General features: G+C 30.7%; 1 protein-coding gene across 5 annotated transcripts in view; it reads left to right on the forward strand.

Annotated features, from left to right (window-relative positions):
• The window catches only part of LOC106792251, a 217,738-nt gene that overhangs the window by 102,491 nt on the left and 87,472 nt on the right, over positions 1-27,775 (forward strand). For all 5 annotated transcript variants that reach the window (XM_014758524.1, XM_014758532.1, XM_014758541.1 and 2 more), the window contains one exon: positions 652-796. In XM_014758524.1, coding sequence (XP_014614010.1) covers positions 652-796 — 145 coding nt within the window. The remainder of the gene's footprint in view (positions 1-651; positions 797-27,775) is intronic.

Consider the following 27,775-nt stretch of genomic DNA (forward strand, 5'->3'; position numbering starts at 1 on the left):
CATTTAAAATTAAACTTTTTTTGAGCGATAAAAGATTTGTTCAGGTAAACAAAAATAATCGATTCTGAGTAACCTTTTTTGTCAAGCTTGTTTAGATTAATAAGTATAATAATAAATATAGTTTGAATATAATTTGATATTAATGTGAGAATGAGATAGAATGATACTATGAACAGAGAAAAAAAATGAAAGAAGGAAGGCCATATGTGTTGAATGAAAAATAAAAATAACAAGTATCTGGAAAGATAATTCGAAAGAAATGATTAAAAAAGTAAAGATATATAAAGTGTTAGTATTGTTACTATTAACTTAAAATTGTATTATTTTCACATGAAAACTATTCGATATTATTTATGTTTTTAATCTTTCTCATTTTTCCCATAACAAATTATTAACTGTAAGTTTGGGGTAATAAATTGTAGCTATCCATAAGTGGATTTTAGACGATCAATAATAATGGTACTTCTAGTAATGTCATAACTCTGATCATTCCTTCTTCATTACCTACCACCATTCCATCTTCGTAGCTCTTAGATGAGTGATAGTACTGTCATTGTGATTAGATAATGTCATATACAAAATGTATTGTACATGTAGGATGTTAGTTGAATTTATATATAATAAATGTGAATGAAATTTTGTTTTTTACAGATAAGGAGCAGTATCCAATAGAACCATTACCAACATGTACCCACGCCATGAACGAGTGTCAACGAGCGAAGCTGTGTAATCAGATCTTGGAGAACTTCAAAAACAGCTGTAAAGCACGAGAGGGCAAGTGCAGAATGGAGAGTCGGTGAGTGATATTAAGCTTGTTGGCTCTTCCTATTTAATCTATTTCATTAATTTATATTGATCGAAAAATACTCAACTAATACTCGCAAACAGTTCATCAAATGCAATATCTACTATAAGAAGTTCTTTTTAAACGAACTATTGAATATTGGATATAATAATGAATATACGGTCAATGAGAATTTTACCATTAACCATAGCACAAATGCTTCTTCATTTTTTAAACAAATCTCCCTTTATTTCTATCCTCCTTGTTTTATTTTCTTCTCTTTTTTTTCATTACCTCTTGAAACTCCCATGCATTGTTTTCTTTATATATTTTTTTTTCTCCTATGTGCGTATCATTGTTCTTATTCAAACGTATTGTTTGAAATTGAAATAAATTACGGCTACCTTTTTCACGAATTTTTCCTTCCGTTTCTTTTTTTTACTTTTGTTTTTGTTCGAAAGGAAACATATACAAAAAAATGAAATAAATAAATAACGAAGTGAGTTTTAAGGTAAAAGAAAGACTGGCAGATTTGATTTCTTAAAACTTTGTTCGTAAAGATCATTGATGGAATCAATCGACCGACGTCATAGTTTTAACAAGTTATGAATACCAGTTTACTTGTTTCCTTTATCTTGTTTCTCTTGTAAGAAAATTTCCACGAGCACTTTGTAGTGATTCCATTAAACTGAGATACTTCCTTCTTAATACCGTAACTCACTAAGTTTATCGTCAAGTCGAAAGTATCTAGGAAACTTTAAAAATCGCCCTCGGGTCTTGATGTATACGATAAACGTTTGTGCGTGTTGAACACAACCTGCCATGAAAGAGAAAGAGATAGAGATAGAGAGAGAGAGACTTACCGTTATCCGATCAACTTCAAATTTTGTACAGATTATTTTTTCATCAAGTAACAACATTTTAAACAATGTCTTTAAAACAAATTTGACGATTTCAAAATTAAATCTATTTTAATATTACTTATTATATATATCGCGCAGTATAAAACACAGTAATCCTATTTAAATACGAAAAGAAAATATTATGTTAATGTTAATGTAAGTTTATTTTTAGGACAAAAAAATATAAGAAGAAATCTTCACTACGAAGATAGAAAATTAAATATAAGTATTTGGTAAGCAATCGTGGATTCATCGTCGCGTGTGTCTATTAATATCACATTTTATAATTAAAATATTAAAAAGTACAGAATGATTTTTTTGATAAAAGAATAAATTCATTTGAATGCGTGTTACCGTTGGTATACTCTTTGCAAGATTACGAACGAGAAAAACTTTGATGAACACTCGTCAACAAACTTTTTCAAAATCAAACTATATTTATCCTTACTTTTACTTCAGCGTATATGTTTTCTTTTTTCTTCGAGATATAAACACGCGAGGCAGTTATAATCCGACCGTCTTACTGTTAACACAAGTAAACGCGTGCCTCATAAGAATATTATTTAACTTTGTATATTTCAACACATAACTTCAGATTATTTATTTATAATTATTAATTATTAATTATTATCGTTCGTTCAACTAATTGAATTCTCATTCTCTAATCGTTTTCTATTAGTTTCTTATCAAATCAAAAGTGAATTCTTTATAAATACCCGAGAGAGATTTATTTTCTAATTTATTTTATTTAATATTTAAACTAATTCGTTTATTAATTATGTACGTTTCTTTCTTGAAGTAGTATTTGGTTTCTCACAGTCGTTGACGACGAGAAACTGACGAAAATCTGTGTCAAACGGCTATTTAATTGTCAACTAATTTAATTTCAATAAATCTTTATTAATAATTCATTGTTTTTTAATTATTTAGCAGGCTTCTTCAAATCACAAGAAGATCTTTAAACATGTGATTAATATTTATATAATTTTCAATAATCTAATCGTCATTTCGTTATTATTTAAAAATTCATCAGATAAAAAGTGGAATTTGATTTAAACCAGAGCCGTCCAACTGGAAGCCCAATGAATTTATTTTTGCCGTTCGCGAAGCAAATCAATTTTTAAAAATATAACTTTAAATAAACATCTATTTTATACTAAACTACATAATTAAAATGAATGAAAACGTGTTTTATATAGAAAACTTATAACAGCGGCCGTTATGTAATGTGATAGTATTTTTATACTTGCGTATGCAATAATTTTTAACGTTAATTGACTTTTTGATTATCTATCCTTCTTTGTTCTCCGAAATATTAGTAAAAGAAAAAACAGCACGGGGATTAACAATAAAAGAAGTTTGACAGCTTGTTTGACAGTTGTTGTGGATGGACTATTTTTATTTTGATTTATTTATTAATGAGAAAAATATGTTTTTGACGTAGAAATGATTTTCAGCGTGTACTGAAAACGATACTCGTGATAGGGAGAACACGTTAATAATAAAGAAACGAATTATTTTATAAATTTAATTGTGTGTGTGTGAATCGGATACTAATTGAATGAAAAAGAAAAAAAAAAAGAGAAAAGAAAAGTTGTTACTTCTGACAGGTTTTATATTCGACAAAAGAAAAGATCTATTGTTAGGGAATTTTATTGTTGTTGAATACAGTTAGGATTTTCTTTCAACACCAAACATCGGGGAGCCAACGATGCATTCGCCATCGGACTTTCTCTCGGAAATGACGAAATTTTGAACGTTTCTCGTTCCCTCGAATCGGCTACCATCAACAGATAGACAGTCAGAACGGTCTGAACCAGACGATTCGCTCTAATTTCTGGTTTGAATTCGGCTTAACTGGCAAGCCCCTCTACGCGAGTGGGCGTTCGTTCTACCTCTTTTCCAGTTTGTCAGGAAAATTCAACGGCTCTAAAACAATCGGGCAAACGTGAAAACTGCATCAAAATCTCCGGCGTGAAATTCACGTTAATTGTTTCTACAGTCTTTTCCATTCGTTCTTCTTCCCAAATCCCGTTCTCTCTTTCTCTCTCTCTCTCTCTCTCTCTCTTTTTCTCTTTTGACCTTTTTCTTTGTCTCGTTTACTTTCTCCTCACCGTAGAGTGTAAAAACTATTCTTTTACCGAACATTTTCAACTTCTTGGTTAATGTTTTATTTTTCTTAATATATAAAATAATTAGCAGATAATTACGTTAAACGATGAAATGTAAAATATCGTCACAGAAAGTATGGCTTTTTAAGAAATGGAAAAGGAAAAATTGATTATTGCAATAGCGTAACGTAAAACCTAAATTTTATATTCTCTGTCTGTGAATGCATAAAAGGGTTTAAAATATGCTTAGAAAATTTAATAGAAGATAAAAAATAGACTTATTAGTCACATAAAATTAGGTAATTAAATGAAGATATACTTTCCGGTAATTTTAAAGTTATCTTCCGAATGCTTTATTAAAATGTATCTGTGTAATGTAAAGGTAAATGTAAGAGAAAATCTTACTCGTGAAATTACATTAAATTTTAAAACGTAATTTTGACGATCTTTGCGTTTCGTCCGTGACGTATATATGTATGTATGTGTATATTCGTTGATGAGTCTAAAAGGGTTCATATAAATTTAGAGAAAATATCACGAATATAGTTCGTATGAAACTTTCATATTGAAACGAGTAACGCTGATATTATTATTATTTTATTACTTCGTACTTTAGTTCATTAATTCTATGTTCTTAATAGATAAAGAAATATCATGAAGTGAAGAAAGTTACGCGATTGGAAGACAAAATTGTCTTTGATTTTTCGATTTTACTTTCTTGAACCAGCGATTCTTTCCTTTGCTATACTTTATCTTTATTAAACCTGTCTTCTTCTTGTCCTTCGTATCCATTTTCATTGCACCAATTCGGACTGAAACGGGTTTTCTTTTCGTTTCGATTGTCGATTTCATGAGATTAAAAATACAGAAATTGTCAATGTAAGAACATTGAAGAAACGAAGTTTAAACGATTGGAAAAGTTAGATTGTAGGAGAATCGATGTAAGAAAACTTTCGAGTTTACTTTCTCGATATTTTTTTGTGCTCTCTGTAAAAAGTACGTTTAATAATTCCATATAATTTAAACATTTTTTCAATCCTTTTTATTTTTCAACGTTTAATATAGAGAAAATCTCTTAATATAACATGTTTTACCGGACGTTTAAATCGTTGGCTTTACATCATATTCATTTTATAAGGACAATTTTAAAACGATGATAATTTTTTATTAACCATACTTTTTCGTTATAGCAACATCATGTTTCGTAAATATTTACCTCGAGATGATGCAAATAGTCTTTCATTTTTATTCGAATTTACCTATCTCATTTACGGTTCAAATTCTTCTTTCCGTTGTATATCATGCTTAAATCCTTGCTAAACATTTCAATTGCCAAAGAAATATTTACTCGCGAAAGAGATGGGGTAAAACGAATAAAAGAAAAGGAAATAAAAGATAGAAAGAGAGAGAGAGAGAGAGAGAGAGAGAAGAGACAAAACGAGATGGAGGGTGGTAATAGAAACGATGTTCGTTGTCGATTTAAAAGACAACCGGATTTTTGTTAACAAGCCTAACTTACAATCAGTTTGCTTATTGGTGTAAAATGCGAAATTCGCGTGACAGAAGCGATGAGAATTATCAAGAATAAGCATAAGTAAGAAAGCTAACATATACACAGATATTTATATTTAACGAACTTAGAGAAAGAGAGAGAGAGAGAGAAAAAAAAAGAAAAGATGCGATTCGATTTATGGCAAATTGGGACCGTAAATGGAAAATGGAATGAATATCCAAGCTCAGAAGTGGCCCAACGATTCGAACAGAGAGAAAAAGATAGAAAAGCCTTGAATCGTTCCGATTCGTTCATTTTTAACAAATTCATGGGGTTCTTCTTCAGATATCCGAATGGAAAAGGGAAAAACGAGTTTGCAGAGCAATGCGAATATCTTCGCGCTTCCTTTCTATTCCTTGCATCTTTCCTCGCTTTTCTCTTCTTTTTCGAGCCACCCCCTTCCACTTTTTCAAACTCTACTCAGCCCTTTCTTTTTTTTTTTCTTCGTTCCCTAGGTTATCCATCTTCCGTATTACAACTGTATCTCTTTCGCGAACGGTTATCTTGCGTTTCCATACTACGTTTACTCTGTAATTTTTTTTTTCTTTTCTTCGTTTTTCTCCTCCCTACTCGTACCACTCGTTCGTTCGTTCGTTCGTTCTTCCTCTCGTTATTTCCTTCCTTTTCCTATGTCTTCTAGTTTTTCACCATTTCGCTTTCAGTTCGCACTCATATTTTTCTCAAACTTCCGGCCTCTCGGCGAAGAGCTATTTTTCACTTTCCATCGAGGATAGTGGACGAGGTTGGATACGTCAGCCCAACCACCCTCTCAGCAAGAGTTTCATATTTATAAAAGAGTTAATATTTATTCAACCCTCGTGGATAGCTTTTTACTCATTCACTGTCCCTTCTTTCGCTTATTCTACTTTTTTTTTTTTTTTTCCATTTTAGCACAGACCACACCGCCTGCTGAATCTCCTTCTATAACTGCGGAACGTTATACACCAAGTCTTGTTTTTTCCTTTTTTTTTTTTTTCATAATTTCTATTAGAAAATTTTACAATTCGAGTGTAAAATTCGCCAGAGTCGAATAATTCTCGAATTCGTGTAAATTTTTCGTGCGTACAAACGTATATATATATAGATGTGTATCTATAAACGTGTATTAGAGTAATATACTCGTTTTAATATAAAATGAAATAGAAGATTACTCATATTTCGTGAAGATAAAAATATTATAAATTTTATATTATTTCCATTCGTATTTTTTACGACACATAACGTAATCGCTGAAAGATATTTCCTTTGATACGAAAAAATACTTAAAATCACTTACTCTAACATAGAATTCATATTACTTCTGTGTATATGTGAACTACTATTTAATTTTCTCTGTTTTTGGAAAACTCATTAACTAATATTACGTACTCGTCTAACGTTTATCCGAACATATATTTTATTAATTATTGTTATTTTATTAAAAAATTAAATTTTAAAGAAAATGATAAAATTTTTTTCATTAAAACGTTTTATGATTACCACAGCAAGGATAAGAAAGAGGCTTACGTTAGTTAAAGTTAGATCAAAAGAGAAAAAATTCGATGTCAAGACGATTTGGTTTCCTGTGCTATGCCATTTTCAAGTGGTATCATCGAACATCGATTGACGATTGTTTCAATCGGCTTTAGTCACTGGCACTTTGTATTTTACCATTTTCCATTCTTTCTCTCTCTTTTTTTTTTTTTTTTTTTTTTTTTATATAGAATGAAGTCTCCATCTCGCACTATTCTCCTGCTCACCCTTCTTATCTTTTACTCCTTCTCGCGCATATATACACATACCTGAATACGTACTTACTTACTTACATACGACACCCACACGTAGATCGTTTTACCTAGATACAACTTGACTCGACTTCCGTTTAGTAGCGATACGAGTTCTCGAAAGTGTCTGAAGTGGGAAAGACGTCGAATTTCCATAGATAGGAAGAAGAAAGGCATTCGATTCGATCTACATACGTCGCTATGGTTTATACATGCTTGAATTTGTCGAAATTTATGTATGTCATTTAAACATATTACATATATATATAATATTTAAAATATAAATTATTTGATATAGAAATATTCTATCTTAAATACATTATAACTATTAGTTCATTTATGTATGATAAGGCTTAAAACAATATACACATGTATTCATTTTATATAAATATAATTGTAATTATACTACGTTTAAGATCAAAAAAATGAACCAACGCATATGTCTACGCCAATAGCTTTCGCTAGACTTATATATGCATTCAATTCATAAAAGTATTCGAATATTCATTGAACTTAGATATACGTGTCTATGAATATTTAATTGTTTGTAATACATTCCTTAAAAAACAAAAAGTTACTAGAATGAAATAAGGGCATAAGATCGAAACGATAATTGAAAGAAAAAGATGTTGAGAGAAAGGGAAAGGGAAAGATAAGATATTAGGGGTTTTGTGGTAAAGACAATTGAAAAGGAGTTGTTCGTTTTTAGTTCGACGGTCGTTCTCTTGGGAATACATGCCTTTTGAGAAATTACTTTGATCCAATGCCATGGCTTTTTCTTTTGTATGCTACGAACAGAGAGAAAGAGAATGGAAGAAGTCTTTTGGTTGTTCTCTAGGGTAGATTCGACAGCAATTTCACATAGTCGCAGCTCGCGGAAAACGAGAAACTGCTTTCGGTTGAGGAACTGGTTGGTTGGTTGGTTGGTTAGTTTACCAAAGAGAAACTAGTTCGCTTTCCTCTTGATGAGAGAAAGGTAGTGGATTTGGGAAGGTAAGGGAGGGAAGGGAGGGAAGGGGCCAATCCGTTATTTCCGGTAATGTCAAATCTCGTTAATGATCTATCGAGAGTGTTCCAATCGTCATATCTACTCCATTTACATTTCCAACCGATTCCATGCGAGACCTTTCTCCAAAAGCGATATCATTTATAATATGATTGTTGTTTAGATTACTTCACGATTCAGTGATTACAATTTCATCCATCGTCTCCTTTATCGTTTTCACGTTATTATAATAGTATCATATTTATATACGTGTAAAGATAATCATTATAATTAACCCTTTATTGTACGCTTTTATCGTGTGCCAGCATAATTTGTTCGAGTTAATTTGTATGTGTTCGTTAAAATGTTTAAATTTAAAACTAAGTTTTTAGGTACTTACTATTATTTAAATACTTTTACAAATATGTATTTTCTATCAATCTAATTGTTAGATTCTTGAGTTCATAAAAATAAAACTTTGAAAATCAGCAGTCCAACATTAGAATTGTTTGAAATTTGATAATTACATTAGGAAAAATATAAATAAATTATTTACATGCATATATTTGAAAACAATCCATTCGAGAGTTAGTTCTTTCGTCGCAAACCATTACGTCGACGTATTTGTAATTATTGTCGCCTTTCGATCCCCTATGGGTTTACGTGACAGTCCTAATTAACTTCCTACACAGTTACGACATTTCGTTGCTCGTGAATATTTATATTTATCCTAATATTTCTTTCTCGACTGTCTCGCTATAAAATAATTTCATATTTAAATATAATCAATTTGTATATATAGTAGAAAAAAACTATTACTTAAAATATAGGAAAATATATGGACATTTTCTTTTTGACTAGAAATTAACTTATTTTACTTTTTATCTACGATATTTGTTATAATGTATTCATTCAAAATATATAAATGACCTTATGCATTTAATAATAGTAAGCATCTACGTCATATTTAGAAAAAAGAAATTGATTTACGAGCAAAGAAAGATAAATCATTCTATTTCTGAGGATTACAAAGAGACAGAGTACCTTTTTCTTTGCGTTTCTACCATTTGTGTATCTTCATAATTATGTGCATTACATTTTCTTAATACATTTTAATTAACGTTGTAAGAGTATTATATGATTTCGTTTTTATCTTTCATAATTTTACATGGTTATCTCTTTTATTTCTAATATAACATTTTATTTATAATGTCTCAACTTAAATTAATTTCTTACTATTTTTACTTTTTTTTCCTGTATAGAGACATAACTTTTTTAAGTAAAGATTGTATTATATTCACGACAGCTTAAAGAAACTCGTACCTTTTTAACTCTTTCCCTTTCCTCCCTCTCCCTTTTTTTATTTTACAATTAGTATAACTTTTAATTTTTTAGAATGTTGTCAAAAAAACATTGCGAGCTTGATCTCGTTTATATAGCTAAGAATTTTTGTATTTATACGAAAATACGATATAATTTACTCGCTGCATATTTTTTGTTATAAATAAAAAAAAATGGTAATTGTAAGTCAGATTAATTTATACGAGAAATTCTTCTTTTTCCACTCTCTATCTATCTTTCTCTTTTTCTATTTCTGAATCTTTTTTCCTTCCATTGACACGCGAATTCCTTTTGAAGTTCCAACTGTCAAGATGCCGTAAAACAGGTTGTACGCGGAGTAAGTTTGTCTTCGTCAAGGCAAGCCAAAGGTATGAGAAAGCTTTTTAAAAAGCACGTCCTTTCCTTTCGGCCATCGTCCTTCTTCTTCTTCTTCTTCTTCCTCGCCATCTCTTAGAATGATACGCTCGTCGAGAAAAGATGTTGTATCGTTTTTTGAAAAATGGACTGGCTGCAAGATAGATACGAGAAAGAAGCGAACGTAACGCACTACTGCAATGGATTCGATCGATCGTATACATCTCAAGATAGTATAGTAATATAGTATGTTATAGTACAGTATAGTGTATTATGTATCATATATTTCTACCAACTGAATCATAAAAGAAAATGCTTTTTGCTTAACGTAGCTGTCATCGTTCGAAATCTACTTTTTACTTTAGTGACTTGATCTTAATTCCTTAATTTTATTTGCATTCGGTGTAAAAATAAATTTAGATGTAGTAAAATTTAAACAAAAATCGTAAAATTATTGGATAAAATTTGAAATTTAATCGAAAGTGAGCCAGTAGATATTAAAAGTATTAATATATTATTTCTTTATGCATCTCGCATGATTCAACATCGTTCATTTCAGTTGGAAAGACTATGTCAGGTATGATCTATTCACCTGCATCGTTATTTCCGCTAGGGAGATGATTTTCAGAGGACACGATCGCGCGGATAGGAGAGAAGGATAAAGATCCTTCTCCTTGGCTGATATTCCTCTTGCATAGCTTCAGAGTGCTCGTATCCTTTAATGATACTTGCAAGGAAGTCGTACGAAATCGAGGGTTGAAACTGGGCGGCTCGTGCACCCGCGGGATCCAAAGTTTCCTGTAATACGTAAGTGGGTAGTTAAGCTTGGTGCCTGACACTCGCTCCCAATACCCCCTCTACATCTCCTATCTTCACTTCTTCTTCTCAGTTTCAATGCAATTCATCGAACTAATTAATATAAATTTTCTTAATCATTAATCCAATACAATAGAGCATTGTCATGTAAATTGAACAACTAAAACATTTTGTCGAATGAATATATGTTTTTATATATTTTTATATTTATATTTTGTAGTAGAAATAATTTGATTTATTTATTTTTATAATTACAAAGTTAATCATGTAGAATGTATCCCAATACAAAATAGAAAATTCTGATGAACATTAATTTTTATTTGTAAGATAGTCAATTCAATTGTTAATATAAAAATGATCTTTACATAATTGCTCTGTCAAGTTATGGTCCAACATATTTTTGTATTATTATTTAATATCGTATTTAATTATTTGTATGAGTTATTAGTAACTGATCAAATTTTATTGAGTGTTTAATGAGAATTTTGGCCAATCCTTAGAACTTTCTGACTCACTAGCGGCTTCAAGCCATTGTGCGCTCATGAGACGGTGGTCTTTACTTGGTACATTAATTTAGTTAACGGGATCATTAATCGGAGCTTCTTGACTACTTGGAACTTCCAACGGAATTCATGAGGATTCGTATAAATCGTATAAATTGCGTGAGGTAAAACTAGCTCTGGCGGTTAACTTTGTTACGAAATCTACTATAAATGCTGCGAAGCTATACAAATATATATATATGTACATATTACATATTCGTATGTAAAAATGTTTACTCTTAGAAACAGAAACTTATTTATGCGCGTAATATATAAATATATTAATTAGATCTTTGTATGTATGTGAAAACGTGTGTGCGAAGACAATTTGAAAAGAACTAATTGATTTTCTTTTCTTTATTCTTGTCAACTTTAACATAATCTAATCAAATTTAAATTCAATTGATAAGATAAAAAAAAATAAAATAATAAAACTACGAATACAAACGATGGATGAAAAGAATCTCGTGTTCTTTATCGTAACCCTCGTACTTTTCAATTAAAGAAAAAAGAATGAAGAAAAGGGGACATCATTCTATAAGTAGCTTTGTATAATTTTTCTTTAATTGTGCGGGAATCAATCAACTTTATTTTTTGTCCTTCTCGTCTTCTTCTTCTTCTTCTTTTCTTTATCATCATCTTCTTCTTCTTCTTCTTATTCTTTACAGTACCGATTCCTTCGAGCTCTTTCATTCTCTCACTTCAATCTCATTTCGTTGAGCCTTTTTTTAATCGTATTACCAGTAGCTCTATCCATCTCTAGCTTCCACGACTTTCGAGTTACCTGGATTTTCACACAGAGAAAGAGGAATTGCCTTTTCTTTCTTCCACCTCGGCTCTATCTTTATTAGTAGTTTTTCTATCGCGGGAGGACATCGAGAAAGATCTAACTAGAGTTTCTTCGAATTAAGAAAAAAAAAAAAGAAAAAGAGAGAAAAAGGAGTTTAAAGGGGAGGAGGAAAAGGGGAAGAGATAGAAATAAAAGAAGGAAAGAAAAGGGATAAGGAAGGGGAGAGGAATAGTGAATACCATCATCCTCCCTCCTCCTACTCCTCTCCTCCTCTTCCTCCTCATTTTCTCATTGCATTAGGTAGATCAATTAGTGAAATTAAGAACTATTCGATCGAACATTCGTGTAACGAGTCCAATATCGAAATACGTTCTAAAATACGACGAATCTTGTTGCAAAAGTAGAGAATCCCTTACTTTCAATCATTTACATTTACCGATATCGATATTAACCAGCTTTATCGATAAATATACCTCGTTTGCATTTATCAAGGACTTGTCTCTGTTTTTTTTATACATCGTTGCATATCGTTTCGGTATCAAAGCATAATGAACTTTCTTATTAAGAATATAGCTGGATAATTACAGTAAACTTCGATTTGTGGTTATATCGGTTCTATCATGTTTTATATAAATCGGTGATTATGTACAAAACGGTGTTAGAAATATTGCAAATTATTTTACGTTGAAGTAAAAGAAATATAAAAAAAAAAGAAAAATCTCGAAGATAGAAAAAATCAATAGTAGCTTTGACAGTTAAAATAATAATAATCGATTAAACTTATCTATACTATTTCCTATGAAATACATAAAATGTTTGAGAAAAGGACGATCGATCGTGTTAGGAGAAAAACGTGTAACTTTAACTCTTTTATTACCAGAGCGACGCGTTCATAGGCGGATACTATAAAACCGGGCGAGGTAAAAGTCGAGGAGAGACTAATTTACTTCGAGGAAAAAATATATTATATCATAGGTCTATGTAATCTTGTTACACGCATGCATAGGAGGAGCTTTTTTCCTGGTATTGCGTATCAACTACGACTACTCTATTACACATCCTTTCTTTCGCTATTAATAGTATTATTATTATTATTATTATTATTATTACTATTATTATTATTGTATTTTTTTTTTATGAATATGAAACAATTATATTACTAGCGACAGTAATATATTTAGTCAAAAGTTATTAACAAAAGTTTTATTTTTTTTTTAATAAGAAAATTTCTTTTTTAAATTATACTAATCATTACTCCACATAAAGAGCATCAACAGTAATTTTTCTAAGCCTGATTTTTTTCATTAAAAATTAATTCGACGATCAATAACTTAGATAAGTATAGATGTTCAATTAGCGACTTTTGGCTGAACATAGACGATAATATAATATATTCATGTTTTCATCGAATGGAATTGAAATGAAATCATTGAAGTGAATAATATTAAAAGCTCTTAAACAGATGAGATTTAATATACAATAATATGTATTATGAGAAGTTAACTATTAGCATTTACTTTGATTCCGTGGATATAGTGTAAAGTTTGGACGGCATGTCGGACGGAAGACCAGTTAGAAGGGGTTGAAAATGCTTCACCACCCCCGCTCGGTACTCGCGCTTCCTCAACTTCGTTAGCCTGGGTGAACATTAATGACCCACGAGAATACATTCAACCCTCCAGTAGAGACCATCTTTCTCCGTTCTTCCTGTCCTCTTCTTTCTTGTTTCTCTACTTGCATTCTTTTTACCGAGACTCGCGCTTTTGCCTTGGTCATTGACCTTTAGAAAAAAAAAAAAAAAAAAAAAAAAAAAAGAAAAAAAAACAGGGGGAAGAAAAAAAAAAAAGAGAGAAAAGGAAAAGAAAAAAAAGGAATATAAAAATTTCCCCGATTATATTCCCATTTCTCCCATTTTTTTTCTTCCCCCGAATATTTATTCAATATCAACGTTGACCTATCTCGAAATTCGTGAACTACACGTATCTCCAATCCGATTTTTAATATCGCGGTAAATGTTTGCGTATAATAATGGAGAAAATAATAGGACGCTAACGTCTTCCTTGTAACACCTAGGCGAAATTGCTTGGTAACGAGATTTGCTCGGGTAAAATTTGTTCTACATTTTTTGAGGTCGTCGTCGCATCGACGAAATTCTTTCTTTTTCTTTTAGGTTTTTTCTTTCTATTTTTTTTTCTTCTTTTTTCTTTTTTCTTTTTATATATATAAAGTTAGATATTGTATTCCCATAGAAAGGTACATGAAATATAGATCTATTTTTTTTTAAATGTGTTTGTTAACCGAGATTAAGAGTACGTTGTAACCGAGATTAAGTATCGTTGTAAAGGTATGCATAGAAAGTCGTCAAGCTCCCGACACGAGCGACGCACCGTCTCAAGGTGTTAATCGATTTTGTCCTAGTTTACTCTTAGGAATGAACGTTAAGAGTCGGTGGGAATAAGTCCGAAAGCAGGTATGTAACATTATTCCGTGGTTCACCGTCCTGCCGTCCTTAATTCGTGCGTCTTTGGGTCGAGACTTCCATTTAAATTCTCTATTGTGACCTCAACACGGCTTTACTTTGGTGCACTGCGACGTTAGAATTTATAGCATTTATGAATAAGACTCCTGGTATAAATGAGAGAATATTTCTCTTTTTTTTTCTTTTTTTTTCGAAGGGACTTTTAATTTTTTTCGTTTTGTTTTTCCTTAAGAGCCTTTTTTTTTTTTTTTTCTTTCAACTTTTACTATACCATACGCGTAAGTACAATGAATTGTTTTATTCGCTAAAAACGCGAAATATCGCTAAACCGGGGAGAAGAGAGAAACGTTTTAAACTCGTTTATTTTCAAAGTTGATATTATATAATCGATCAGAACAAAATTTTAACTTGTGACGTTTGTTTGGTTTGTGTTTTATGTAATGTAAAATTTCATAAAATATCGCAACAGAGAATAATTTCGCCAATGACAAACGCATAAAATGTAAATGCACGGATGTGAATAAATACTCATATAGGAGAATATAACCGACATTTATTCGCTTTGATGAAATGGATTTATCCGGATCGATTTATTTCAAGCTTTAAAATCGATAAGGAAAGATATATATATATATATAAATGTGTATATACACATGTATATACACATTTATTCGTTGAAACGAATACATTTTCCCGATTTGTAGGATGCGATGTGTCGAATGGCAGAGATGACAAGATATCAAACGGCATTGCGGAAACTGCGCGTAGCGTTGTAACATTTTCGGGTAACTATACGATCAGAAAGGTATGCATAGAAATACGAGGATAGCTATGTAGCAAATATTTCGTTCGAAACAACGTTTAGGTATTGTCAATATAAAACTGATAGTTGTATTTTTCATATAATATATCGAAATATATATACAATATATTCATATATTATGTGTGTATATAATAAACTTAATAGATAATTGAATGAAAGTAATTTAAAATATATGTGTATATTTTTATAAATTAAACATTTTAATTCACATTTTATGTGTATTAATATTCTAAAAATAATGGAATTTACAAACTAATGAAAATAAATGAAAAATTTACTCTACGTAAAAACAGTAAAACTAAATGACATAGTTATTCCACAAAAGGAAACAATTAAATATTTCGGTATGTATCTAAAATTTACTCAGCTCAGATTAAAAGCGAAAAATATGTACTGTCTGCTAGAAAAGCATACCAAACTAAAATTAGAAAATATATTGTTGATATACAAGACCATCCTAAAATTCGTCTGGACATAAGTATGGTACGTGGGTTATGGCATTGATTAAATCTAATATTAAATTATAAATCCAATAATATAATCTTCATAAGTTACTTCACAAGCCATGATATAATATCTTTAGATTTGTTTATAGTTTCATTAGAGGAATTGATTATTAATACTTGAAGTCAATAATAGTATATATTATGCGACTTTATTGAATTTAAAAAGAAACAAAAGCGAATACATTTTAATTAAGATCATAAACGATAATTAGTAGCACTGTTTGATCTTCTAATAATTCAGTAGTAGTGTTTATAATTTGATCGTGTAATGTCAATCAAGCTTCTCGTTATCCATCTCGATATCCTTACGTATACATAGTGGACATCGATTCTGATCTCAAAGTGAAGTTGGCAATGCAATCGATATTCAGAAACTCGATCTTAATTTAAATAGAAACATTAAATAGAAACAACGTATATTAATACGTTCTATTTACAATTTATTAACAATGCATTAACAATCCTAAACACTATATATATATCAATACTGCAAATCAATTCTGCATATTTGCATAATTTTTGTAATTAAACTAAATTAGAAATGTTCACAAGATTATTAAAATATAATCTGATTAATATTTAAAGATAATTTTGTTCGTTTAAATGAATAAAAATATAGAAAATATACTATGTATAATTATTGACTAGGACAGTTTCGTTAACGCTAACAATAAAATATAATTCTCGTAATCAAGCAAATATTTAACGTTATAACGAGTCTAAGTTGTCCGAAGATTCTCAGAAGAGATTTTACGAGATTCATTCGTGGTGTCTGTATACATACATTCTATGGAGTCTCACACGTTAATTGAGAGGATGGTAGATACGAGAAGAATACTTTCAACACGAGCGTTTCCCGTTCTCACCTAACAAAGTTTCAAAGTGCTCGTAGAATTTCAACTAGGTTCTCGCTAGTCGCGGATGCGAGTCTCGCGATCGTTTTCTGCTTACAAATCGCGGAACGTTTTCTTCTTTTATTATTTCCTTCCCCAATTTTCTCTATGTCGAAGATATGTCCTATGATATTCAAATGTCTTTTGGTTTCGAAATATCGAACATTCCAGAATTTTGTTTTTACATAACCATTATTACCAAAATTAAAATAAAGCCCGTTATAAGATGTGTCTTAATCGGTAAAAATATGTAAATTATATAGATTTTCTAAACTATTCGATATCTTTATCATTAACTGATATTTCGTTAGTGATAAATCTTATGAATAACTACATTATTAGATAATGATTTTTAAAAAATATTAACAAGTAGACGTCTATAATATTTGTAATAGTTACATAATTGTTTTCTTCGCAATATAAACAATATTAAACTTAAGTAAGTTAATAAATCGGTATTAAATATTTGTTCTAACATATTTACTAATATTTTTATCAAATTTAATACATATTCGAGATCGCTGATAGAATAGTTTATTAAAATTGCTTGTCTGAAAAAGGCAGAGCATGGTTGCATATATAAATAAGAAATAAGATATCGAGGGTAGCAGCAGGTTATTAAAATCAGGGCTGGATCGATACTGAGAACGTTGGAAGATCGACTATCGATTCTCAATTACGCCTTAATGACCATCTGCAGCACCCATATCAGTCATGTGTATCGCACCACTAAGTCCAGAAAGGATCATCTTTCGAAGAGTAAATGGGCCGCAAGGATGAAACCGTAAAAGGATGATAGGAAAAATCTCTCGACTTTACTCATTTTTTGTTGTTGATATATATACGATGAGAAAGGTTCTTGGAAACGTTTCAAAAATTTGATTTCGACCCATTTGAAAAATTCGCTGAGTTGAGAAGAAAGACTATAACAAGTGTAGAAATCAATGGACATTTTGCAAATCATATTGGAGATATAACATAGTAAATATGTTTGCAATATAATAGAACTAAATGGAGTAAGAGGTATTTCATTTGAATATTTTGAAATAATTTGAATAATTTGAATAATTTGAAAATTCGAACACAAAATTTTGATTTTATATGGAATCGAAATATATTCAATTATTCGAATGATTTATTAATTTAAATTATATATTTCATTAAACGATTTTATATATCTTTTTTATAAAAATGATTGAAAAATTCGCGTTCCGCGAGTAAACTGGCATTCAGTTAATGGCGGCTTTTCTCAATGCCTGCAGACAAATCATTGTACGCTTTCTTCAACTCGAAGAAACGAATTTTCCGCCCGCCGGCACGTGGGATTGAAATATGGTCGGGAGGATTCGTATCCCTTGGATCGTGGGAACCTCCTCTATTCGAGAAAAGAAGAACGAGGAAATTTTCGTCCGATCGAGTTCGACCGGAGTTTATACCGGAAAACTCCGCCAATTCTATAGGATTTCCGAGTAACCCCTTTTCTCTACTACCACTTACTATCCTTCCATAAGGAGGAGATATACTTTATCTGTATATGTATTTTCGCGTTCTTTGCGTTTATACCGGAAATTTTGTTGCCTAAGATCCAGGAAAAGGTTGCTTCTTATTCGTTTGCTTTGATAAATCTGAAAATTTTAACAAATTTGAAAGAGAAGGATCTTCGATTTCCGATCGGTTATTTACTCGTATCGAATCATTTCTCGAATCTTTGTACTTTTTAGTTACTATTGGGTTAACAAATGATTGAAAAGAGTCAAATATAAAAATACAATCTTAGATCAACTTGCGAGAACTATTAAAGTTCGATATAAAATAAATCATAAAATTATTTATAATTTTTTTGTTTGTTTCTATTATTCCATTTTCATAAGTATTGGCATACATTAGAACGTAGATATTAGCTTTCTTTACAGATTTATATCACTTTTGTTTTCTCTTACTTAACCCTCTCTTCGTAGTTGTTGTACGTAGGTACGTATGTCGAACAGAGTGAAGAGCGAAGGAAAATAAAGGGAAAAAAGCAGGTCGGTCGTCTTTGTGCAGGCTTTCATTCAAAGAGAAATTGGAGCAAGCGCTTTAAAGTTCATTGAAAGGCTTGCGTGGAGAATCTGGCAGGAGGTAAAGAATCTTGACAAGGCGAATTTAGAAAGCTCCTTCTTTGGTCCTGAAAGAACAGGGGTGGTCGCTTTCTGTCGCTCAAGTATTTATACTCTAACCCAGCACGAACTTTCTCTCCTACTCTTCTCATTTTCCTTTTTATGTGGTTGCGATTGTATCTTGCTAATTTCTCATTAACATTTAGGCCGTTTTCATATTAGTTAGAGTAGGTATATAACAACGTGTATTTAGATATTAATAAATCAAAGGAAAATATTAACTACCGAGAGACTCATAGTAATTAAATTTTGTGATATGAGTTATATCTATACTATAGTAATTAGTATATCAGGTACGATATACATATAATTTGATTATTTTAAATAATGAGTTGTATTCCTGTCAATTCACTTATTAGTATGCTTTAACACGACCATTTATAATAGGATACAATATATTCCATAGATAGGAATTCATTCCAATCAACATATACGTTTATATTAATTATATATAAAAATAATCATAACTTCATGGTACAACATATGGATGGTTATTTGGTCTTGTTCGCTTAAAAATGGAATATCCGTCTGTGGAATATATATATAGTTGTTAATTATTATTTCTAATAAGTAAATGTGTACACGATTGTTTATTTAGTATTACACTAAATTAACATAAAAGTAAATTATGATAGTATTCGCGTTAAGTTGTTTTTACTTATTTTTTTTTCAATCTAAATTTTGTTTGAAATGAATTTATTTTGGAAAAACGAGCATTCAGTATATAATATTGGGAGATTACGCTAGTTGAAATTCCGAATGGTGCGTTACAACATAGCTTGGCATTACGCATCTACATGCGGTTTAATTACAGTCACTTCTTTCTTTTCAAGGTAGATCTACCTCAACATCTGCAGCGTGATTTCGTTTTGCCTCAAATATTCGGGATATTATCCTACAAAATTTCATGAGTGAAGGATAGCGTACACTATTCAGTCAACGTGGCTCACATTTTGTATGTCAAATCATAAGCACTCTATCATATTTTTAAAAGATTTAAGTGCTACAAATAAAAATAAAAAGAACAATGCTTATACATATATTATAATGTCATTTTAAAATCCAAACATGTAATTGTTTCCCTTGTATTGTATTTCGATTTATGAACAAATTAATAGTAATAACGACTTAAAAAAATACTTTATTGAGATTTCCATTTTCTTCCAGTCTCTAAATGTAATTGAGATTGTAGTATATATTTATCTTAAAATAATAAAATAATGATCTTGAAATATAATATCCCTGTCATTATATTTCATTCTTCGAACGTTGGAAATTTATCCTATAATAATTTTTCGTATCACTTCATTGAAAGGGAAAATATTTAAGTTTAAATAAGATACTGTATATAATTTACATCATTAGTTTAAGTAAAAAGAGAAAGAGAACAAAAATAAAGTGAGAAGAAGAAGAAGAAGCGGAAAAAGAAGAAGAAAAAGCAACGAACTCATAGTATAACTTAAAATTAAATCCCCCTATTTTTTTGTCCTTTACTAGGAAGCTTAACGTTTGGAAAGACGGAACGTCGTCGTGGTGTTGGAAAGGTTAAGTAAAACCACTTAGGGAGTGGACGTTGACGTGGTTAAAACAAAAAAAAAACAGAGGGGGAAAAAAAAATATTGTGGCGAATGCGTAAAATGAGAAAGGAAGAAGGAGCAGAGAAGGACGTAACGAAAAGGTAACCTGTCTTCTTGTAACTTGTGTTACGAGGAAAAGGGAGACGAATGTAAAGGGTTGGGGGATGAAACAGATGGTAGTGGGGAAGACTCGGGAAAAGGGAGGACAAAATTTACCACCTGCAGCTGGACAAGCGGACACGTAATTAAGCCGAGCAGATAAACACGCAATTACCCCAGCGACGACGGGAACGAGGACTCCAGTTAGGGTGGTTTGAGTTGGTCGAACTCGTTCGTCGCGTGGGAGCTCGTTTTGCCCGTTGCAGTTTGTGCTAATGTTACCAGTTCAACGTACCAAGTGAAACATACGAATACTAAAGAAAAAAATAAATCTATCCCCTTTGGATATCGTCTCGTGGTTCTATAACTTTTTTTACTTTTTTTATTTTGTTTGTTTGTTTGTTTGTTTGTTTGTTTGTTTAAATACGTTTAGCATGTCCAAATTTTACCATCCATTTCTCTCATCTGTACATTTTTTATACTGCGTTAGACGGTATATTTATATCGAACTGGTATGAATAAATAAATTCGTCGTCTAGTTAGGAAGTAAAAATTTCCTCGACGAGATTAGGACAGGGAATATATAATACAATCTAAAAGCTCGTTTCTCGAATACGAAAATTCATATGTGTGTGTGTACGTGTTTCTCGTGAAAGGAAAAAACATATATTTTTAAGGTAATACTCTTTCTTTCTTCTCTTGAGAATTATTTATTTCTATTTTTATTGATTACTGTATATATATAAGTAAAGATTTTAGATACATTTAGTTATAAGTTATTTCAAATAAATAGATTGAGGAATAAATAGGTGTAGATAGCAAATTATTTAAAATTTTCCCCTTAATCGATGTAATACTAATCTTGTGATCAAATTCTATTATTTCTATTCTTTGTGTGTAAGTAATACGTAATATTAATAAAAGCATTGACAGCTTTCCTCCATTTTGCATGGTAACATAATTGATTTACGAAAAGGAACGTTCTATAAATTCGAAGCCCAGATATGTCTGTTGAAAGACTGACAGGTGTAATAATAACTTTTAGTCACGTCAATTCGTTGATTATTTAAATGACTATAATTATGAGAATAAAATAACTTTCTTAACTTATTAATATGTTACAAAGAAAATTTCCTATATTGATCCAATTCTAAATAATACAAAAAAAAACTACTCTCTTATATAAAATACTCTTTAACAATAATAATAAGCTTTCTAACAGTAGTGATACTCTCCTTTATATATGCGGGATTGCTCAGGATCCTCGTGAAGAGGGAAACGAGGTTTCCTTTCAAAAAAGGCGTTACGAGAGGGAAAGAAAAGTTTCATTGGTCTCGAGCATTTTTATTCGACCTGCCGATTTAGTTGGCCCTTGTGCATTCCTTCGAATTTTTTTCATTCAATATTTTTCTGAATATATGGTATAACGCAGGCTCCGTTATTCCAAAATAACCATCCAGATCACTTACAATATTCAGACTAACAAATTTTGATACTGAACATTCTAGTCGCGTTTTGTTACAAAAAGAAGGATCCCTTCTTTTAAACTAAAAATCTATTTCTGAAGGTTTAGATTATATGACTCAAATGATAGCCACGGCACCGAATTCTCTGGAATGTCTCACAATTCTGTTTCGTGCTTTATACTAGACATCTTACAGATCGACAATGTCTGTATAATACAAAAAAGAAACTGCTTTGTAATTTTATTAGTCATTGATAAAATTATTTTCATCTAATAAACTTTAATCACTCGAATATAAGTAGTTAGTCTCCTCGATGAATCTCTGCTTCGGAATAACTTTGAAATAGTATCACCAATTTTCTTTTTATTTTTATCCCACGGGAGAGACACATTTATTCTTTGGCCGAATTGATCGATATCGCACCAACGATATCTCGTTTTCTCACTTTAATCACGAACTCCTTAGAAATTCTTATCGTTTTTCTCGGATCGCATCGGTGGGGGGGGGAGGGAAAGAACAGGAATTGCAGCGAAAGTTTCGACGTACCGTATGCATCCGCAAACTCGTCGATAAATCTTCAGAAGTATTTTGACGGTAATACGCGAACATCCATTTTGAGGAACAGAATCTTCTTCTTTTCTTTTTTTTTTCTTTTTTCTTTTTTCTTTTTACACGTACCTTCTCAAAAGCTTCGACAGAGGGATGGAGAAAGATAGATAGATAAAGAAAAAAGAGAAAAAGAAGAGGAAAAAGAGAAAGAAAAAAGATGGAAGGTAAGAAATTTGAGTTAAGGAATTTCACGAAGCGTCGTTTGAGTGTGTGTAGGTTTGCGAAAAGGGGCAGACAGTTATCGGATGATAACTTTGGTGCATCGCAGGAGAGAGCAACGACGATAATAACCGTAGGAGGCAAAGAGGCGTCGTTAAACGGTGTGGCATGGGCGGACATAAATCGTGAGAAAAACACGCGTGGCAAAATTGCCACGGACCGGTACCACCGTCGTTGGAAAATATGTCACTTTCCGCCTTCTTTACATACATCGTTCATCTCCGTTTCTCTTTTTCTTTTCTCCCTTTTCTCATTTTTATCCTTTATTCGTTCTTTATCGCGTTTAGATATTGTACGTTTAATTATGCATTTAATTAATGTCACGCAATTCGAAATTTTTATTTATCGATTTCTGTTTATTTTTGTTTTTAATTTCCTTATGCTAATATGTAAGTACTTTATAAATAAATGTATTCCACTTTGAGCTACAATTTCCGATAGATATTTAAACATTTATGTGTTATTTAAAATATAAATCATTTGACCCATAAAAGGTATCGTTCAATTGATTTATATTATTATTAAAATGGACAAAATTTGTCCGTAGTATATATTATCGTTTATTTTATAAAAATCAATACATTATAAAAAGAAATTTAGTTAAAATTTTTTATTATTATTATTATTTCATTTTGAATATATGAAAATCGTGAAATATTATTTTACAATGATAACCAAATATCACTGCATTGGCAAATAAATTTATATTATATTATATTTTCTGCGTTTAAGCTTTACATTTCTCATCTTACCGATGTTAACTTTTATATTATACAATTATGTAGTAAACTCCTACTTTATATTTTCTTTAGATAAATGTTTTGTTATTTAATCTGAAATATAATAAATTTTCATCTCTTCAAGCAAGAACCTTTAAATGAGTTTAAATATTTGAACCGTATTTGCGAGGCGTGATAAGAGATAGACAAGGAGATGATGGTCTCTGATTTGTCGTTTCCTGAAAGAGAAGTGAAAATTTCGAATTCTTGGGTAAATCGTAGCTTTTACAAACTGCCTATAGCCTTCATAGTCACTTTTATTGACTCTTGCTTTTTTCTTCTTTCAACCCTTATTGGCAAAGCATACCGCCGTGTAAAGTACATTACATCTTGGCAAGCTTCAAGAGACGCCATTTCTTACTTTCTACCGAATTTTTCTTTTCGCGAATCGTCCACGATCTGTCGCTTCCAATCACGATTTACGAAGATGCTTCTTTTAATCTTTTTCTTTTTTTTTTTTTTTTTTTTTTTAAATACTTCAACGAAAAGTCGAATCTCGTTAAACTTAGTCTTTATTTTTATGACGATTCACGCTCCAACAAGAAACGCCTTGTCGAAAAAATGAAAGATATTTATTTATATTGCAGGATAATGATAACGATAAATGATGCGATGTTGAATGTAAAACGAATCTAACCCCTTTCTACCCCCCTCACCCCAAAGAAAAAGAGAACAAAAATAGAATTAAAAAGGAGGCCAGGGTAATCATTATAAACGTTTACTCGTGATCGTGCATTTTCATTCATCATAATTTCTTTTCCCTTGATATTTTCTTCTTTTCTTTTTTCTATTTTTATTTTTCTTTATCAACGATAACGGATTTATCTGTATTTTTACAGACCAATTTATTTGCAATGCTTTTATAGATTTTTTCTTATTCAAGAAAACGTTATCTCTTTGTTTATAGCAACACGATTATTTCTTTTCAGTATATGCGTATAAACGTACGTACTTATCTACATACATCCTAGAGATATTCTTGCGTTTACATTGAATTCTGTATAGACCGAAGCATTCATGCGATTTTTCTGCGTATTTCCTGGAGGAAATAATTTATCTCGCTCTGTCAAGAAAAGCGGCAGAAAAACCTTGGGTAAACGAGGTAAAATTTTTTGAAAATATAAGGTCAACACAACTAAAAGAATATTGCCATGAGCGATTACTACTACGACATTAAAAGGATTTGAGAAGCTTAAGAGAATTTTTCAAATATTAAAACATATTATTCAGATCTTTAATTTTCATTTGAAAGCTTGATTAGTTATAAAAATATGTTTCACGTATATAAATACATGTGATATTACACGTAATTATGAAAATTTTCGGTCTTATTCACTTGGTCATATTCAACGAGTTCAAATATTTAATAATTCTAAAATATATTCCCCTGCGTATTAATATTTGGAGATATTGTATTACAAGAAAATATTGATAGTTTTAAATTGACAGTGGGAATACGAATACTCTAGGGATTGTACATCGATTTTAATAAAATTATTTGAATTTATTAATTTATCTTGATTTATGAACTCATCTTCAATTTGTTGAATTTACTTAGAAATGATTTTACTCGAGGATTTGCATATTTTTACGTTACATTAAAATAACTATTACTAATTGGAACACGTGGAATAATACGTATTAGAATTTCAGAAACGTTGAATTGGAATGAACGTGTATATATTCAATGTAAATTACGAATCAGAAATAAGTTCGTTTTTTTTTTTTTTTTCATAATGATATAGATAAATTATAAATTCTATGTTTCTTTTTTATTTTTTATGAACTCTATCTGATATCTGTGTTCTTGCACAATCTACGATATGTTTTGTTTCGTTTTCGTTTCTTTCGTTTTCCCGATACAGTCTTCTCTTACTTCCGAAACAGCGCAGGCTAGCAAGCATATGGAGGAGGTAGAGGTACTGCATTGCAGTTGCTGCCCGGCGCCTAGTCTACTGGGTATTCAGGTATATCCAGGCACGAGAGTCAGCCACACTTGGCCACGAGAAACGAGATACGGCACAAGGTACCTAAGCCAGTAGCGTAATCTCACCTCGCTCAAGGAAGAATCATTCGAAAAATTGCTTTCCAATCGTTCTACTCTATCTCCCTCTCTCTCTTCGTAGATTCCTACCATTTTATTCGATGTCTTTCCTCGTACAGGATGTTTCACAATGTCTAAATGAATTACTGCAATATTTTGTAGATTTTTTAAAAAAAAAGAAAAGAAAAATATAATAAAATGAAATGGATCTTTTATTTTTATGATCGTCAATTTTATAGGAATTTTTAGTTATTTTATTGTGTACAAGTTTATTTAAAATGACAGAAAATATTAACAAAAACTTTACGCGAGCATATGTTTGTAATACTTTTTATATAGTTTGTAATTCTTCTTATATAATATAAAGTATCCTTATTCGATGTCTCTCCTTGTACAAGATGTTTTACTACCTGTATAAAAATTATTGCCATAATTGTAGATATTGAGAAAAAGATTAAATTCATTTTTTTACTTGTAACATTGTAAATTTTATAAAAATCGAAGTTATTTTGTTTACCATTTTATTATAAAATTGATATAAAATAACAGCCGACGAAGTATCAAAATGTTTACAATTTGATAAAAATATAATGCGAGTATGTGATTGTAGGAGTTCTTTTTTTTTTATCGTTCACACACAGTTTTATCGGTTATCGTTTTATCGTTTAATCTGTCGTTGTAATTCTTATTATATTTTTTGAAATATCCTATACTTTTGTCGATATATCTGACTACCTATCAAAGTTTCCATTTCTTCTTTCGATAAAAATGTTCCTGACAAGTTGACTTCTTGGCAAATTCTTTCGCTTGAGAAATTTCAAATCTCTCTCTCTCTCTCTCTCTCTCTCTTTCTCTTTCTCTTTCATTGTAAGAAAAAGATCTTCACAAGAATAGAAAGAAAAGAACGTTTAATAGAGAAGTTCAGTCTTTGTCGGAAAACGAAGAGGTTGATGCAGTGCAATTACCTGTCGATTATGGACCACTTAAACACACTTAAGTACAAAGGTAAGTTCTATTCCACCGAATGATCGAGCTTGTGATTCGCCTACTTACATAATCGAAACGATAATGACTATACGATGTTATTACACGTAGAATCTTTTTTATATCAACTTTTTTTTATAAGAAAAAAAAAATAATATTTACATTTCTTTCTGGATACGTTTTTTCTTTGTATACAATTTTATGATTCCTGATATAGCTAATAGCAATTAAAGCGAATATTTTTAGATTTTACTTTGATAATTACTTTTAACTATTTAAATGAAATAAAATTGATGAGCTCGTAAATTCAAAGTTACTTTACAAAGAATTAATAAGAGATAACGATACGATGATTGTTTTAGCAAGATATAAATTATTGAATATACCGTTGAGCGATCCGTCGAAAAAAACGAGATTGCAACTATGACATAATCGAACGAAAAAAAAAACAACAAAAAATATTTTTAAAATCAAATGGCATCTCATTTCTCTCTATTATGTATAATTATTATCTTATTTTAATATTATATATTATCTCATTGTTATATTATATCGTATTATGTATAATTTATTAATGGAAACAGTTCGATGATATCGATACGCAACATTATTGTATCGAAAAATAGAGGATGAACCAGCCAGAATACAATGGATATGGGAAGGAGGAGTAGAGAGGGTTTTGCTGCATCTAATTGGAAGATCTTTTTATTAAAAACGTCAGTGAATTAATTTTACATTACACAGTTCGTAGATATTTTCTATGTGTTCGGAAACATCGCGGATGTAACAAACGGTAGACCCAATATTGAATAAGTTCGTAACAAAATTAACGATTCTATCGGAATTTTTATTTAACGAAAATGAAGTCTATAATTCGACGTTAAATGTGATAAATAAAATCGTACAATCTGTTATACTTAACTATCGCATCTTTTTATACAACTTAATAAAACTGAGATATGAATGAGTACTTACTGAATAAATAAAAGAAGTCTTGATAGAAATGAACGTAGAATAAAAGGAAAAAGAATAAAAAGAGACGTTACATTTCGTTTACTTTGATTTCCTATATAGTACCTAGCAAGCTATGCATCCGGTCTTTTGATCGATCGTCCGAATGGAAATGCGTACGTTTAATCTGGTATCCCTCAATTTCCACGAACTCTGTCTACTATTCTCGAAACTCGAGGTACAGACTGTG

This window comes from Polistes canadensis, unplaced genomic scaffold (assembly GCF_001313835.1).
Source record: "Polistes canadensis isolate GaletaPanama2010 unplaced genomic scaffold, ASM131383v1 scaffold_9, whole genome shotgun sequence".
Classification (NCBI taxonomy): Eukaryota; Metazoa; Arthropoda; class Insecta; order Hymenoptera; family Vespidae; genus Polistes; species Polistes canadensis.